The sequence below is a fragment of the Lepidochelys olivacea genome (genome assembly GCF_965140295.1).
Source record: "Lepidochelys olivacea isolate rLepOli2 genome assembly, chromosome: 3".
Taxonomy (NCBI): domain Eukaryota; kingdom Metazoa; phylum Chordata; order Testudines; family Cheloniidae; genus Lepidochelys; species Lepidochelys olivacea.
The window spans coordinates 187,250,508-187,268,707 of record NC_140413.1 but is presented as its reverse complement, the minus strand read 5'-3'; the positions used below and the strand labels follow the sequence as shown (position 1 = coordinate 187,268,707).

General features: G+C 39.9%; 2 protein-coding genes across 7 annotated transcripts in view; one reads left to right on the top strand and one right to left on the bottom strand.

Moving 5' to 3' along the window:
- PPP4R3B (protein phosphatase 4 regulatory subunit 3B) overlaps positions 1-5,282 on the top strand; it is a 67,410-nt gene extending 62,128 nt beyond the window's left edge. For 3 of the 5 annotated variants that reach the window (XM_084625256.1, XM_084625254.1, XM_084625258.1), the window contains exons 15-16: positions 531-733; positions 2,533-5,282. In XM_084625256.1, coding sequence (XP_084481382.1) covers positions 531-733; positions 2,533-2,631 — 302 coding nt within the window. In that variant the 3' untranslated portion in view covers positions 2,632-5,282. The remainder of the gene's footprint in view (positions 1-530; positions 734-2,532) is intronic. The other 2 variants (XM_084625257.1, XM_084625255.1) reach the window with 1 other exon arrangement.
- Positions 5,283-6,287: 1,005 nt separating this feature from the next.
- The window catches only part of CFAP36 (cilia and flagella associated protein 36), a 101,262-nt gene continuing 89,349 nt past the window's right edge, over positions 6,288-18,200 (bottom strand). For both annotated transcript variants that reach the window (XM_084624217.1, XM_084624218.1), the window contains exons 8-10: positions 12,183-12,355; positions 11,558-11,710; positions 6,288-6,450 (exon numbers count right to left, since the gene is read on the bottom strand). In XM_084624217.1, coding sequence (XP_084480343.1) covers positions 6,361-6,450; positions 11,558-11,710; positions 12,183-12,355 — 416 coding nt within the window. In that variant the 3' untranslated portion in view covers positions 6,288-6,360. The remainder of the gene's footprint in view (positions 6,451-11,557; positions 11,711-12,182; positions 12,356-18,200) is intronic.

The following is an 18,200-nucleotide window of genomic DNA, read 5'->3' as shown; positions in this document are numbered from 1 at the left end:
TAGGGACAAAATACCTTTAAGAACTCTGGTTACTGTACAAGTAAGTAACCTCTCCTATGTGGAGTGTTTTCGTGTTAATACTTATCACAACCATTTTGCACTCTACTGACTTAGAATAAAAAAATATTTTTGCTAGGAATTTAAATAAAAAGTTAATATGCTTTTGAGAACAAGATTAGAACTAGAAACTTCAATTGCCAGTTTGGTTAATTTTCTCCAAAAGCTAATGTTGATTTGAAGTTTCATGTTTGTAGGGTGAATTAGACTCATTTCTGTATTCTTACCAAACACTCCTGATTGGCCAGATTTACCTTTGCTTGACCTACTTAGTCTGGTCCTATATTTAGGACATTGATTCCATTCCCCCTTCTTTGGAAGATGCCTTTCAGCAGCTGTTCAGTTTAAATTCCTCTATTCTCTGGGTTGCAGTGTGGGTGTGCAACATATTGTAAGGTGACTTTTGCTCAAAGCGGGTGTAGATTTGTGAAAAACCTGTACAATTGATGTATATTAAAATGTTTGTCCTTCAGCTAAAGAGAGTGAAGACAAAGAGAATCTTCCAAAAAGGACTTCAGCTGGTGGATTCAAATTCACTTTTTCCCACTCTGCCAGTGCAGCTAATGGAGCAAACAGTACAAACAATAAATCTGTAGCAGCTCAGACATCACCAGCAAGTTCTAATGGTTCCTCTTCAAAGAATACAAACTTGACTACAGCGGTAACAGCCACTAAGGTGAGAGAACTTGCATGTGTAAAAGCAGGCATTCCCTACTCCAGAAAGAATAAGAGTTTTCATCTTTCGAACATACGTTGAATGAAACCATATTGATTTGTACTGTGTTAAGTCCTATATTGTGTGACAATAGAAAGAAGGCTGAGGGCAGTCTGTCGTTAAGAATAAAATATTTCAAGTCCAGTCACATTTTACTAATTTTGGGGAAGCGTAAAAACACTTTATTTTAGCAATTCCAAGCTCTTGTAGATTTTACCAACTAGAGTCACCAATCTTGCATTTCCAGCTGACATGAGGGACTCAAATTCCCAAGTATTAAACAAGCTGTTAGTCATGGCACGAGTCTTAAGTTATTGAGATAACCAGATTTCCTCTGTTTCAACAGAAACGTTTTTCTTACTGTTTTCTGTGATGTGGCATTAACAAGACACTCACTCTGATTGTTTCCTCTGAACTGTCTATATCAGTGGAACCAGAGTTATGGAATTCATGCTAATGCCTTTAAGCAGACACACACAGGACTTGGTTGGTACTTAGTTGAAGACTCCTATTACAGTGAGAGACCAGTGGTTAATTTCTAGTCAAGTCACTCCCTTATCCCCAAGCTCTTGCTGCAAATAGTAGCGTCATTTTCACCAGTTCCACTTATTCACCTTAGGTGGAGGAAGAGGAGTGTTTTTAAAATGGAAACTCCTCAGACCCTCAGTCTAGAGCAGGGGTGGGCAAACTATGGGCTGGATCTAGCCCCTCGGGGCTTTGGATCCGACCCACGGGATTGCCACCCCTGTGGCGCCGCGGGTCCTGCACTGCTCCAGAAAGCAGCTGGCACCATGTTCTTGCGGCCCCTGGGGTGGGGCAGAGGCACTGCCCCCCGCAGCTCCCATTGGCCAGGGACAGGGAACCACGGACAATGAGAGGTTCAGGGGAGGTACCTGGAGGCGCGGCAAGGGCAGCATATGGAGCTTTCTGCCCCCAGCTCTCCCAGGGGCCACAGGGAAGTGGTGCCAGCCGCTCCAGGTAAGCAGCGCTGTGCCGGAGCCCAAACTCCTCCTGCACCCCAACCCCCTGCCCTGAGCCCCCTCCTGCACCCCAACCCCCTGCCCTGAGCCCCCTCATACACCCTGCACCCCTCCTCTGCCCCAACCCCTTGCCCTGAGTCCCTTCCTGCACACCGTACTCCCTTCTGCACCCCAACCCTCTGCCCCGGCCCTGCGTGCAGTTTCACCACCCAGATGTGGCCCTTGAGCCAAAAAGTTTGCCCACCCCTGGCCTAGAGGATAGATCACTGTGCTTATATGGCTTTTAAAAAGGGAAAAGTATAAATTGGATTGAGGAGTAAGGTGGGGATCCTCAGGACTCTAAGAAGGAAATAATGGACACTCATAAAAGATAATAGGATTAAAGACTTTAAAATAGTGTGAGACCATTTAAAGTGTCTTTGGGTCAAATTCACAGTGGAAAGCCAGTTTTCAATACTGGTATTTTCCTTGATTTTATACAGAAAACATCTTACCCTGATGTGTTGGAAGATTTACATTATAGGTCAGCCTGGGTCCAAGTACTTCATTGGTGACAACTTTCCTCTTACCATTTTCTGTTTCATAGGCCCAAACACTCTGTATGCTTTTTTTTATTGTAGTTGGAAATCTATAAACCTACTGCATGCCATCCTAATACACTAATCTTCTGAAGCTGTGTCCTAGACAGCTGATCAAGGGGGATCTGGTATTTTCATTACAACTGTGCATTTCTGGGAGATGAATTTTTTCAAATGTGAGGTTTTCTTTCTTTAAAATCAGCAGGGAAGTCTAGTTGGCCTAGTGGATTATCCAGATGATGAAGAGGAAGAGGAAGAAGAGGAGACATCCCCAAGGAAAAGACCTCGTCTTGGTTCATAAGAACATTGAAATAAATTTATATTGTGAGGTCTTAAATGCTGCAACTGTTCAAAGAGCTAAAAAGAGTCTGAATCAGAAAGCTTTCTCCCTTGAATATATAAGATAATACAAGGAGTAGCAAAAGAAACTCAGTATATCAGTGAGAAAGGTTTAGTTCTGCAAACATCAGGCTTCCAAGGAACTTAATCTCTTTCTAGTAAAATAAGGAGTCTGCCATTCAGTCGGGAGGGGAGGAGGGAGGGTTAGTAATCAGAACCTGGATGACAGCTTCTCAGCAAGGAAAGTCTCAGGTTTTGGGAGGGTAGGGGGAGGGAGAAAGGTGTGGTTAACAATTTTTAATATTGCAGGGTTTCTCCAGTGTGTAACAGACCTAGAAAAAAATGTAAAGCTTCAGTTGCAAACCCAGTAATCTTAATTTTGTAATGGTGCTGTCCATTTTGTTCTTTTAGCAATTGCCTCTTTTTTAAAGAAAATGAAGGGAAAATAATTCTATTTCCATTAAAAAAAAAATAAATTCAGATTTTGGGACCATTAGTTGCAAATTTAATAAAATGTCTGACAGATGGAGTGGGGAGCATCTGGAATAATAGTGCAGGTTGAGTTGTAAAAAATGTGAACTTTCAACTCACATTTTGAAGAGGAGAGAAAAAGCAAGCTGGATAATGGACAGTTCAGTTAATTTGATTGTTTTTTAAACTGGATATCCAGCAATATCTATGGCAAGGATCGGTAGCTTCCAAAAAGATCTCCAGAAACTGCTAGGATCAATAAACTAGTACTTTAAACTACACACTAAGTACAGCTAGCAGTTTTTCAGGTGATAGAAGATAGTGAATTGAGTCACTTTCTGTTTTTTTGGCAAAGCTCTCTTCCTTGAGCAGCAGGTGCATTTTTGCATTTATAGGTTTAAATTGTGTAATTTGAGGTGGTTATAAGAAACACTAATAAAGGTTTTGAAAAGTGGCATTTAACACCCAGAAGCCATTTTGGACCAAGAAGGAATTATTGCTAACAATATACCAGTCTGTGTTTGAGGCAGGATCAACATGCAGCATCTGAACCTGGGTGTAATATGAAAGCTGCTTTTTAAAGAGTAAAAGCACATTCCATGTACGTAAACTAATTGCAACAAAAAAAAAAAACCCCAACAAGTAAATTGATGGAGGTAAACAATTTAAGAGGTTTTATTTTCAAAGAGCAGCAAGTGAACTGTAAATATTTTAATGTTAGTTGCCCCTATATGATCTGAGATCATGCTGAAGTGAGGAAACCCCCCCTCCCCCCCACCAAACTACAATTAATGTGTCAGAGATGTTAAACTATGAAACCAGCTGCAAACCACCACATAGATCACTCTTGTAATATGTGTTATGGGTCCATTTCTCCTGGAATAGTTTAAACTGAAACAGGTTTACCTGTTTTGGAGATTTTGTAGTTAATTTTAATTTTAGCTATTGTTTGGAAAATATGGACTGTCTGTGTAGATATGAAGTATAGTTTTTTTCCATAAAACAGAAGTTTATTTTGTATTAAAATACCACTGTACTTGTTTTACACCATTTGTATACATGTGGTGATATTAATGCTGAACTGTAACATTCAGGAATTAAAATGTGACCCTGTAATTCCATAATTATTGCTTTTGTTTGGTTTGTTGTACATGGTAAGTTAACTCATAATTTTGGAATGTGGCCATTTTAAAGTATTCTTTAATAAGACAAACTATTCATGCAGTTTTTAAACAATTATTATATACCACTAGATCAAATACCAACCAGAATGCAGGAGTTCTTACCAACCAGTAAGCTAGACACAAAGCATTCTGATTGATGACAGTTAATGCGGGTGGATCTGGGGGAGTTATTGTTGCCCCTTGTAGGCTCCAGGCAATCAAGAATGTGGCCTCTCCTCTTACCCATTTGGTAAGCTAGCCTCCAACTCAAAGGCAGTGACTAGGGAAGCTCGTTCAAATGTGATTGGAATATCGTCACCATACGCTTGCTCACCAGATCTCCGTTTTATATTTTCTTGACAAGTCGTGTTTCTCCATGCTCAAAGATGACAATTTCCTACAAAGTTATAGTTACCACTAAGAAGGCTCCAAAGTGATGCAGTGTCTGCCTTTCCTCTTCAGAGGCTGGAACCATCACCTGACCTCAACCCAATTTTTTTTTCTAATAAAAATTACCTTAAACAAAGTTCTTTGATTCAAAAGTGTTGGTTTCTCATTTTTTCTCCTGTAACCTTTCCCTTCTGAAGAACTGCCAAGAGCTTTAAGAATTCATTCAGACCAGCTCATGAGCCTTTATTCTATAGCAAATATGTGAATGTTGTGAATTTTTATAGTTACTCTAGAAGAATAAAACTATATGAAGAGACATTTGATGTCATCTTAAGGTTTGAACATTTTTATTAAACTTTTTAAACCCCCTTGGGAGGGTGACATATGGAGCTCCCACTCAAACTGGCTAACATCCAGGGTCACCTGCCTCAGGCAAAGATTCTTTTATCTATGATTTATTATATGCTGTCTGCATTCTGCTAGGGACAGACACATTCTAATGCCTGGGGCCCCTCCACTACAGATTTTTTTTTTTTCCTGCCAACATGTATCAGTTATAAATACTATTTTAATAAAAAGTTACATGAAATTTTGATTGGTTGGGTGTTTTTTTACTCAGTTACTGCGCCAATCAAGCATTGTTAGTGATGAAACCTTGCAGATTACAGCCTCTTTGCTGAGAAATGTTCTAAGCAGGATTTATGACCAGACAGCAGTGAATTGTAGTGAACCAAATGGCAAAAATTGTTTTCAAAATTTTGAATTATGGGACTAGCTCATTATAAGTGCTTTCGCATTTTACTTAACTGAGACAACAAATGTTTAGTTTTAAAAGTTGTACTTTGCCACAAAACACAGTTACTGTTTCTTAGTTACTGTTAAATTGGCCCAAAAAGTTTATAAAAACAATGGAATCTACAGTTACTATGAAATTTGTCTCATGACTTCACAAGCTTCATCTGCATTTCCTCTCTCAAACAAAACTTGAGTGCTTCCCTGTTTAATTAGACTTTATCATATTTGACACTTGAAAAGGGTAATATTTCGCTGACAGACTAATAAAAGGAAAAGAAGCAAGTTTTGTATTTTTACCTCTCTGTTAGAGAACCGATGTAAGAATTCTTTAGATGATGTTTTCCATGTTATGAACATTTCTAGTATGTGTTTTGAAAAAAGGGGAAAAAACCATGTAGAGGTGTTTGAATTTTTTATATATTAAATAGAACAAAGGTGTAAATTTAAATAAGTGGCTATGGCAAAGCTTTTCAAAGATGGGTGTCTAAAGGTAGGATCCTGAGTCCTTACTGCACAAGGGCAATGTGGTCCATGCGTAGGGTTTCTAGGTGTTATGGTAATAAAATACCTCATAATTATTGAGGTGCTGCCTAAATAGGTAGCCTGATTTTCTAAAGTGCTAAGCACCTAGCAGACCCCAGAGAAGTCAGCACTTTAAAAAATCTTGGCCCACTGGGTTAGTGTGAGAAATAGTTTTTACTACTATGGATGCAATTTAATTTTAAATATGTATATGAATAAATGAGTTGCTCATGTTTTGTAGAAAATCAACAGTATATTGTGTTTAAAAGCAAGCAGTTTATGGTTAAATAATTTATTCTAAAAGAAATTCAATTTTTGTCCAAGTATTCTTACAATGAGATTCTTAAAACTTAGTGCTTGTTAATAACTTCTTCTTTAAGTTTTGCTGCAAGCATTCTCCTCTTCAGTAGTAGTCTTTGCTTCTCCTCTTCTGACATTTCCTAAAAACAAAATTAAAACTATTACATTACAATATAACCTCTCTGGCTGCATGGAAAATTGACTTCCAATAATAAAAGTCTACTGGAACTTTATAAGTCAATTCAGACCATAAACAATGAATGGAGATTTTTCGCAAGAGCTCAGAATTAAATACTGAAATGGAAATTACTTGCAAAAATTGCAATCTTGGCAGCTTCCCAAAGCTCAGGATGGCTGATAACGGCACAGGTTCTGTAGACCTAGACAAACTGAAGGATTGGGCCAAAAGAAATCTGATGAGGTTCAACAAGGACAAGTGCAGAGTCCTGCACTGCTACAGGCTGGGGACTGACTGGCTAAGCAGCAGTTCTGCAGAAAGGACATGGGGATTATAGTGGATGAGAAGCTGGATATGAGGCAACAGTGTGCCCTTGTTGACAAGAAGGCCAACGACATATTGGGCTGTATTAGTAGGAGCATTGCCAGCAAGTCGAGGGACGTGATTATTCCCCTCTATTCGGCACTGGTGAGGCCACACCTGGAGTATTGTGTCCAGTTTTGGTCCCCCCACTACAGAAGGGATGTGGACAAATTGGAGAGAGTCCAGCGGAGGGCAACGAAAATTATTAGGGGACTGGGGCACATGACTTACGAGGAGAGACTGAGGGAACTGGGCTTATTTAGTCTGCAGAAGAGAAGAGTGAGGGGGGATTTGATAGCAGCTTTCAACTACCTGAACGAGGGTTCCAAAGAAGATGGAGCTTGGCCGTTCTCAGTGGTGGCAGATGACAGAACAAGCAGCAATGGTCTCAAGTTGCAGTGGGGTGGGGAGTCTAGATTGGATATTAGGAAACACTATTTCACTAAGAGAGTGGTGAAGCACTGGAATGGGTTACCTAGGGAGGTGGTGGAATCTCCATCCTTAGAGGTTTTTAAGGCCTGGGTTGACAAAGCCCTGGCTGGGACGATTTAGTTGGTGTTGGCCCTGCTTTGAGCAGGGGGTTAGACTAGATGAGCTCCTGAGGTTTTTTCCAACTCTAATCTTCTATGATACTTGCTGTAATTTACACCTGGGGACAACACACTCTCCGAGCAGAAAGGAGAGCATGATGCACCCCATGTTCCTCAGCCAAACCCTAACACGTTAGTTTTGTGATCAACATAATTTGTGTAGCAGAGTGGTATGTAAAGGTGAATTACAAAGCAATAATAAAAATTGTCTTTAGTACACATCTGCAGATATCTTCTTACAGTACCAGAATATGGGATCTTATGGTACTGAAATAATTTATAAGCTATTTTGCACCTCCCTCAAGTCAACTTGGTAAATCCAGCTTTGCTGGAGATATCCCATTGTATAGCATTAAATGCTAACTCACTGTAACCAGTGGTGATGTCAACATTATGCATTGTGTGATATCTTCAAACAGGAGGACCTTGGGGGTTTGGAGTGGGGATTGAAGGCTAACAAAGATTTGTAGTAGCTCAAGCAGTTAGTTAGTGGGGCTTCCTGGACACACAGCTGTGTGCTTAACTCAATATTTCCTCTTTTAAGACAGTGATATTGATAACAATTCATCTTAAGCGCTGAAGAAAGTAACTCCCCCTTCTCCATAAAGCACAATAATCATTAATAGTGTGAACATTCAGAGTACTATTTTCCTTTGGTGTCGAGTTGAAGTAAGTATTTGGTGTTGATCACTGTTGGAGGCTTAGCATCAGACTAGCTAGACCCTGAATATCAGTGATTCTGACCTTGCCATGCTACAGTACCTGATCTCTCAAACCCATTATTCTCTATCAGAAATATAAAGGTCTTTCAACTGTTTGGGGAGAAGCATTCTGTTTCCCTGAGCAAGTCTGCCTCTGCCCTCCCCCTACTGTAAAATAATAATCCTCCTGGAGGAGGCCTAGATTTCCTTTGAAGTCAGTCAGTGCTGCTCCTTAACCGTTTAGAGGGGCAGATCTGAGAGACAAGGCAATCCAATGTTCTAAGTATAATAAAACTCAATTTTTTTTAAAATTAACAATTTAGAAAAGTCTTTATAAGAAAGCTGACTTATTTCCCCCTATTTACTTTGATCTGCAGCAAGTTGTTTATTATAACTTTCTTTACTATCAGTTAAATCAGCTTTTAATCCTGACAAGTCATTGTGTAGTAAGGGTATCTTACCATGTCTGCTTACTTTCTGACACAAGTTATCTCTGTGCTTAGCACCACAGAGCCAATACTGCTACAGAAGTGTTAGGTGAATTGTACTATCAGAAATCAGTGCAATTGTCATCAAAATTCTCATTGCAGAGTCTATATTACTGGTGTGATACAAGAGACTATCAGCAAAACATGTCCTGAGTTTACAATTAGAGGTGGTGTTTATAGTACTTGTCTTTTTTAGAAAAATTTCCTATCGAGTTTAACATGGAAGTATTTCCAGAAAGTTAGGGAAACAAATGGGGCAGATTGCTTTCAAATGATCTTCTATCAACAGACTTAGAAATACAGTGCACACTGACCAATACTATGGTCCTAGCTTAGGAACAAACATGGTTATGAATTCTTTAACTCCCACCAATCAAGCAGCTGTACAGAGAGTACTGAATTCCATCTTGTTTATTGAACTGTGAGCGTTCCCTTATATATCAGGGCCAGCATCAATGCTTACATGTAAGGGAGGCATGCTGTTTTGATGTCAGGCATAATTGGTCTCATCAGATTAACTTTTCTGGTCCTACTTTTAGGAGTTTTCTAAACTTTATCCTTCAGTCTGCTGAATCACACTGCAGTGATTTCCTTCTTTCAACCATCCTTGCACCACTAAATAACTCAGGTTGTGTGCATTCAAGCAGGACACAGATCTCTTTTTGCAAGGCAACATCTAGTGTCTGATTATGACAGGATGAAGTAAATGAATTAGAAATACAGGAATTGCTGTACCAGAACAGATGTGGTCCTTTTAGGCCAGCTTCCTGTCTGAAAATGGTCATTAACAGTTGCTACAGAAGACAAAAGCTAATGAAATATATCAGCACCTAGGGATATGTCCACACTGCAATTAAAAAGCTGTGGATGGCCCATGCCACCTGACTCAAACAGCCCCTTAGCCCAAGCCCTGCGAGCCAACTGCTGTGTAGATCAGGGGTCAGCAACCTTTGAGAGGTGGCGTGCCAGTAATAAATTTTACATTTACAGGGGCCCCATGACGGAATCCAAGACTGGCAGTGGGCTGAGTGGTGCCGGGGGCCGGAAACCCGTTCATCCCGCTGCCAGCTTGGATGGACGGAACCCCGGGCCAGCAGCAGGCTGAGCAGGGCCGGTGGCCGGGATCCCAGCTGGCAGGGACTGGCGGACAGAACCCCAGACTGGCAGTGTGGGCGGCAGATGGAACCCCAGACAGGCAACGGGCTGAACTGCTCAGCCCACTGCTAGTCTGGGGTTTCATCTGCTGCCCACGCTGCCAGTCTGGGGTCCCGGCCGCTGGCCCCTGCCAGCTGGAGTTGCGGCAACCAGCCCCGCTCAGGGTTCTGTCCATCTAGGCCGGCAGCGGGCTGAGCAGGGCCAGGACCCCGGCTGGCAGCAGAGTGCCACTAAAAATCCACTCACCTGCTGCCTTTGGCACACATGCCACAGGTTGCCAACCCCTGGTGTAGATGTTCAGGTTCAGCATGGAGCTGGGGCTCTAGGCCCCTGTGAGGTGGGAGGGTCCCAGAACTTGGGCTGCAATCTGAGCCCAAATATCTACATGCCAGTTAAACAACCCCTTAACCCAAACCTCTTGAGCAAGAGTCAGCTGGCACTGGTCAGCCATGGGTGTCTAACTGCAGTGTAGACATACGCTAAGCGTGCTGCTTTTACCACACAGCAGGGACTGACCCCAGCTAACAATAACTGATAATTTATTTTATCAGAGGTAGTGTACATCTGATGCTGTTCTTACTTAAGAACTAAGTAATTTTTAAAAATCTCATGGAACTCATTGCTTAATTCTTAAGGAGAAGATGCCCTAGGAAGAAAGCCTGAGGTTTAATTTATGTAAATTTAAAATCCCTAATCCAGAAATGAAGGTTTCAATCCTTCTCTGCTTCGACACAGCAGCAAACAGCAAATACAAGTGTTCTGGCATCTTCATCTCTTCAGTTCCCCTACAAACTCACAGCACTCATTCCCCCTTCATAAGGGACCAACTGGTCTTGTCTGTATTTTAAATTTTAAAAAATTCACAAAGGAAACGTTCGTTCTCTTGAATGGTGATGTTGCTATTCATAGGCAGTTTGATCTTCTTTGTATTGTGCCAAATGGGCAATGCACACCTATTCCTGCCTCTTCAAGAGAATGATAGGCTACAGTACTGAATGTTCCAAGTCACCACTACAACTGTCTAATGACAGGCGAGATTAGAGCCATCAAGAATATGCCAGTTATGAAGAAATCATTTTGCTTTTCCATGGTCCTAACTCTATCACAGGAAGATTGCTTTCAGCACAAAAGCCTAGATTTTTGTGCAAGGTAAAAAGATGGTACTAGCACCCAAACTTCAGGCTTCCTTGCCTTAATACTGCTGCCTCCTCCACCAGTAGCTGAACCTATAGGACTCACTTGAAATACAATTAAAACCCTTTACAAAGTCTCAAAAGAAAGGAAGTAATCACACTTAAGCCTTCTGTAAAATAACACTTCTCAGAAAATTCAAGCTAGTGGTGTTGACCATGAACGTTGTTTTTCTGCGTGTGTTAGCAAAAAAGGAACTAATGTTTCAGGGAACCAGTATGCAAAATCACATCTCACTAGCAGGTAGGAGCAAACTGTCATGCAATGAATCAGTTTAACAATATGCGCGAGAGCATAGAGCATGGGTTTATTATGAAGATTTACCATTGTAGAAAAAGCATTTAATGCTCACTAGATCACTAAGCTTTCTGCTTCTTATCTATAATGGTTTTAGATTGGAGAACTAATTTCTGCACAATGAATAACTTGCAACTGTGTGTGTTCTGCCATTGAATTCTACCACTTTTTCCTTGTTCTTTTGTTCTGTTTCAATATTCAGCTGCTATATCCATATCTTCATTGAAGTGGTCTGCGATTTTTCTAAACAAGATTAGTCATGCTGATTAAAGGTCATCCTTTACCTCTTTAGAAGATAATTCCTCTTCTTTCTGATCTATATTTGGTGTTGGTAGATTATTTCTTGACTCCTTCTTTATAGCCATCAGCGTATCTCGCTTCTGTTTTAAATAGTCTTCTCGTTGTCTGAGGCAGTGCGGTTCAAGCTCTGATAAATTCTGGAATTATTTAAAAGGCAAATTTACTAGAAAAACTCATTTCAGAGTGTACCAGTTATGTATTTATAAATGAAGGGACATGGAGTTCACCTAATACATACCTAGATATTTGGCTCTAGAATTACTGATCTAACAAAACTAATGAATTTGAGTTAAGGTGCCTAACTCAGTTGTCCATATTACATCATACACACAGATGCTACTAAGAAATTGTCAGAAGAATGGCAATAAACTCCTGGAAAATGAATTCTGTTCCAAGGTTGGGATCTCAAGGTCCAGTTTATACTGAATTGTAGCTTTCTGCAAATTAGATCATTGGATACACTGAAAAATTACTTAATACTTAACATAAGAGAATTCTAACCAGTAAAATGTTGTAACAACATGAAAATATGTATTGGTTGCATAATATTCAAATATCTTAGCTGTATGATATCTTATTCAAATAAAGTGGAATAAACCTGTTACTTACAAATCCCTCAAGCCCAGCTTCTCTTGTTGCATTCTCTGAACAATTTCCAGTTGCCTTTTTCTTAATTTTTTCTTTCACCTTGGTAGGTTCAGAAGGCTGTAGAGGAGATTCTATCACTCTTAGTAGAGGATGCACGGGCCTTAAATCTTCCTTAGTAGATTTGTTTGTTTCTTCTAGACAACAATTTTGCACAGAAACAAATTAGAAACATTATATATACAAACTAACAGAAATGTAAGATAAAAAAACCATACTGCACCAATGCATAAAAACATTGTAAGTTAAAACAATTTTTTTGAAATTAGATTTCCTCTTTACGGCTTAATTAAGAAACAGCTTCCTTCAAAAATGTATTTTGATGAAACATTCTTTTCACACTAACATCAGCTAACACTATAATTCTGTTACACACAAGAACAGGAAACAAGGATGGGGAGCAACATCATTGGCTTGTATGCTATTCTATAAATGACTAACGATTACTGTATTTCAAATTCAAATTTCAAATTCTTCACTTCCAAAAGACCAGTTCATGACATCTGGGCTCTCCTTTCAGTTATTAGCATTACAGTCAGTAGATCCAATCACTGCTAAGAGATAGGGCACTTTCTGGCCAGCTCCAAATGCACTTGTACTATTCAGTTTCTCCCTGCTTCAAAGAGCCTGGCAACAACAGTATGCTCTTTTTAAATCAGTGTTCTGATAGGAGAGAAAAAGGTTCTTGAAAGGAGAAAAAATGTTTCATATGCACAGGCTGACCCTAAACACTGGGAGATCAACTTGTTCAGTGTGGAGTTTGATCACTCATTGTGAAAAATCTGACCAAAGAGGGCTCTTCAGGTCTAATCTTGCCCATGCATTAGAACAGAAAGCAGGTCTGCCAGACTTCTGACTTAGGTAGCACCCAAACCTCCCAGTCACAGAGTGGGCTTGATGAGTGATATGGGAAGTGTGGGTAGCATATTTCAAACAAGATAAGATTGTCAGCTTTCTGATTCCCCCCAGTCTACTGATCAGCTCCTTCAATCCTCAATTAGTGGCCATACTGAACAAAACACATAGAAATGTTTTCTTCACTGTCTTTTGCCTCCTTTTTTTATTTATTTTATAGAGGTGGGCTTTCAAGGAGGATTCAGAGGAAGCTTCAGACCAGAAGAAAACCATTGGAGACCCAGCCTGCCTCACAGGACTTGTCCACCCCTAAGTCCCAATAATTACTTCAGTATTGGACAGATGGAGGCAGATAGGTATACTGCAGCCAAAAGGTCTTATGGTCCTGACCAGACCTGTCTGTTTTTTTTTTTTTTCTAAACAGCCAACCTTCCACAGTAGAACCTAAGGAAAGAGCCAAAATATTCTAAATTGTGAACTGAGTCACATTTACAATCCTCCTCACAAAGTCTCCCCTGTTAAACCCCATAGATCCTCCTACATAGCAGGAAGGAATGCTCCAGAACTCTGGATAAGTCAGCAGGGGCACTTGCAGTGATTTCCATAATTACTTGTTTAGTCCATTTTGGAATACACAGCTACTAAAGCCATAGCATCACCATTGTCTTTAAATCATATCAGTTGAGATTTTTGGGCATCCATTGAGGCTGCATCATAAAAAGGTGTGCCATGAGTAATGAACACAGCTAAAGACATCAGGCTCAGTGTTCTCAACTTGTTGACAGTAGCCACCTGACAAATTCTCTCTGATACATCCAGTGCTCCGGACCTTGGTCTGGGACACGAAGACTTTAAAATGAGCTGTGTCTAGAAGAGACTATTACATACTCCAATTGTAATAAGGAACAACATGGGACTCCAGGTAGTTTTTCTCATTAATTCTGTTGACTTCAGAACCTCAAGGTTCCACTTGTGTCTCCACTGAATCCCTTCTAAAATTATGTCCATGATCAGCTAATCCTCCATCGGAGGGAAAACATGCAATCCCATCATATATAAACAGCTACTACAACCATCAAGAATTTTGTAGATACACACTAAGCCTACACTGGCCCAAAAAGGAAGCATTTTGAATTAATAGTGGTATTTCCCATGTAAGAGCATAATTTTCTTCCGGTATTTGTTTCTCCGTTTCCTTTATCACCACCTAAGTAAAACATTACACACACAAATTACAATAGTTACATGGTAAAAGTGCAAAGTCAAGCACTCAAATGTTTGGAAATGCCAGAATTAAGGTTGCTCACCCAATCTTAATCTAGACTGCTATTTTTCCTCACTGGACCTCCTCCCATGACACATGCTAGGGAAAAAGAGTGGCTTTAGTTTTCTTAACTTTGCCATCATGCAGCAGGCCCTTGTGTTTCTGTTATAGTTCCCATTGAACTATATTGGCAGCAGACTTCTATCCCAGTGACTGTTGCGCTGATTGTTGCAACATGGACATTAAAGACCATACTAACTAGCTCACTGATGGACTGATTTAAAATATATATATATATATTTTTTGGAAGGGAGCCTTCTTCCACCTCACAAATCGTTTTGTGTATCAACTAATACTTGGTAATAATGATTAGTAGTCCCCAATGCACAGCGTAAGCTTTGAAGACTGGTAAACAGTCATTTTAATGTTACAATCAAAGAGAAGGGGTGCCAAAACACGTGTCCTATCACTCTTCTCTGGCCATTGTAGCTGCTACCAGGTTTTCATGGTGAGTGTGGCAGAAGGTCATCAGTGTCCCTGTGCTCCAATTACTTCTGCCCTTTTGCAGATTGCTTGGATGGTATTTTCATATTGCCAGATGTCCCTCTCACCTACTTGATAAGGATCCATCAAAACAGACACTGTTAACCTTTCTAGAGGAAGAACAGTGTCCACTTACTTTAGATATGCCAGCGTCATGGACAGTTGCCAAAGGAAGTGGAATAATCCTAGCCATTTTCATACAATCGTAGTAGGAACTGATTAAAGACTTACTAGATCATACAGTCCATCTCTTCACAAATGCAGGATGCTCTTTTACAGAATATTTTCTAGTATTTTCTATAGTTCTAAATATTCCAAGTGAGAGAGTTTCTACCATTTCAGGGCTATTTTGTTGTCATTTAGATTTTTCTGATATTCAGCCTCATTCTTCTCCTTTTCAATTTCATCTCATTCATCCTAGTAGTGTACCATCTTACCTCACTTTTCGCTACTTGATACATTGTTATCATTAGCCTTTGTTTATGGGCCTTCAGCTTGTTTTCATTACACAAGACAGTGTTCCACACAAAGCCTGTGTAATTTTCAAGTGACATATGTAAAACAGTGTCAAATGCTTTACTAAGTCCAAATATTTCTTCTACTACATTACACTTGTGCACTAATTTTGAGACTCTGGGTTTTTTAGGAAAGGCAATGAAAAGTTTGGCAAAAAAATTCTTCATATGCTGAAAAAGCTGAAAATTTGTTTTTTTTCCTCCTTTGGCCAACTGATAGATATTTGGTATCTGTGTCAAGATAACAGTCTTGCATGTTCACCTGTTTCTTTCTTCTTGGACAGAAGATGCAGAATGTTGTACAGCTGCCCATGCTGAAAAGAGAATAGTGCCACTGGAGCAGGAATTGATTCCAGTTGCACTGGTGGCATATGTCTGTGTAGGCACCAGAGCCAAGTGTGTCATGGATTGATCAAGTCACAACTCTCAATTCCAATACACTTTGTACACTCATAATGCCAAGAGCTCCCACAAAGTCTGGCATCAACTGAACTTCAGCTAGTTTGATACTAGGTGCATGTATCTGATAAGCCAACATAACGTGGTGGAAAGAAAATAAGAATCTATAGAGTATACTCTATCTTCTAGAGGACTCAAGGTGACTGAGGCAGTATGAATGCTACTGTGACTGGAGTCTCCATAGGTTTTCCAGCTTCTGAGAACAGAGTGGAATGTCTTCAGAGTTAAATACGCTCCTCATGAGGTAAACCTGTGTTTAGGGAGAGATGAGTCCCTGTCTCCTGAGCTGGTGTCAAACATGAATAGGGTGGTGTACTGAGGCCACAAAGAAACTGATGTTTTGAAGCAGTCTGTCAACATGAGAGCATCAAATGTAACTGAAGTTTCAAGGTGTTCAGTCACAGTTTCTACACTAACCACATAAGATCTATGTTGAGACAAGTAGTGCCAACATAATCACAACCCTCAGCTGTAATGCCAGCCTCTTGCTTGTTTAAGGTTTTTGCCTTTTGTAGCCTTTATGCTATGTTGATTTCAGGATAGATTTACAAGGATTATGGCAGGAGTGCCTTCAGGTGCTCATCCTGGAACCCATCGGTCCATAGTAATATGTGGCACCAATCTAATTCAGACCAGACACCAATCAGTTGTATCAACAGTTAAATCATTTAGAACACTTTTTGAAGTTGCTGTGCTGCTTCTATAGTATAGATATCTAAAAAAGTAAAGGGGGAGCAGCCTGCAAAGTCCTAGTAAGGAGGAGAGGATGGAAGATGATAAAATACGAGTAGGATCTGATTTGAAACAGTCAAATGAAAAAGATTCCCATTCATTTATATCACATAATGGCAGACAGCTAAAAAGTGACAATTTTTTTAAGTGCTTATATACAAATGCTAGAAATCTAAATAATAAGATGGGTGAACTTGAGTGCCTCATATTAAATGAGGATATTCATATAATAGGCGTCACAGAAACTTGGTGGAATGAGGATAATGAATGGGACACAATAATACAAGAGTACAAAATGTATCGGAAGGACAGAACAGGTCATGTGGCGGGGCGGGGGGGATGGCACCATCTGTGAAAGAAAGCGTAGAGTCAAATGAAGTAAAAATCTTAAATGAACCAAACTATACCATAAATTTGTATGGATAGTAATTCCATGCTTGAATAGTAACAATATAGCAGTAGGAATATACTGCTGACCAAGATGGTAAAAGTGACTGTGAAATGCTAGGCTATAAAGATGATAAAAATCAATAATAACACGGGATTTCAACTATCCTCATATTGACTGGGTACATACCACCTCAAGACGGGATACAGAGATAAAGTTTTTTAACCTTAAATGACTGCTTTTTGCAGCAGCTAGTCCTGGAACCCACAAGAGGAGAGGCAATTCCTGATTTAGTCCTAAGTGGAGCACAAGATCTGGTCCAAGAGGTGAATATAGCTGAACCGCTTGGTAATAGTGATCATAATAAAATTAAATTTAATATCCCTGGGGTGGGGTGGGGGAACACCACTACAGTAGCATTTAATTTCTGAAAGGGGAACTATACAAAAATGAGGAAGTTAGTTAAACAGAAATTAAAAGGTACAGTGCCAAAAGTGAAATCCCTGCAAGCTGTATGAAAACTTTAAAGACACCATAATTGAGGCTCAGCTTAAATTTATACCCTAAACTAAAAAACATAGTAAGAAGACCAAAAAAGTGCCACCATGACTAACCTACAAAGTAAAAGAAGCAGTGACAAGCAAAAAGGCATCCTTTAAAAAGTGGAAGTTAAATCCTAGTGAGGAAAATAGAAAGGAGCATAAACTCTGGCAAGTGGAGTGTAAAAATACAATTAGGAGGCCAAAAAAGAATTTGAAGAACAGCTAGCCAAAGACTCAAAAAGTAATAGCAAAAAAATGTTTAAGTACATCCGAAGCAGGAAGCCTGCTATACAACCAGTGGGATCACTGGACAATTGAGATGCTAAAGGAACACTCAAGGAAGACAAGGCCATTTCAGAGAAACTACATGAATTCTTTGCATCTGTCTTCATGGCTGAGGATGTGACGGAGATTCCCAAACCTGAGCCATTCTTTTTAGATGACAAATCTGAGGAACTGTCCCAGATTGAGGTGTCATTAGAGGAGGTTTTTGGAACAAACTGATAAACCAGTAATAAATCACCAGGACCACATGGTATTCACCCAAGAGTTCTGAAGGAACTCAAATGTGAAATTGCATAACTACTAACTGTGGTATGTAATCTATCATTTAAATCAGTTTCTGTACCAGATGACTGAAGGATGGCTAATGTGATGCCAACTTTTTAAAAAGGCCCCAGAGGC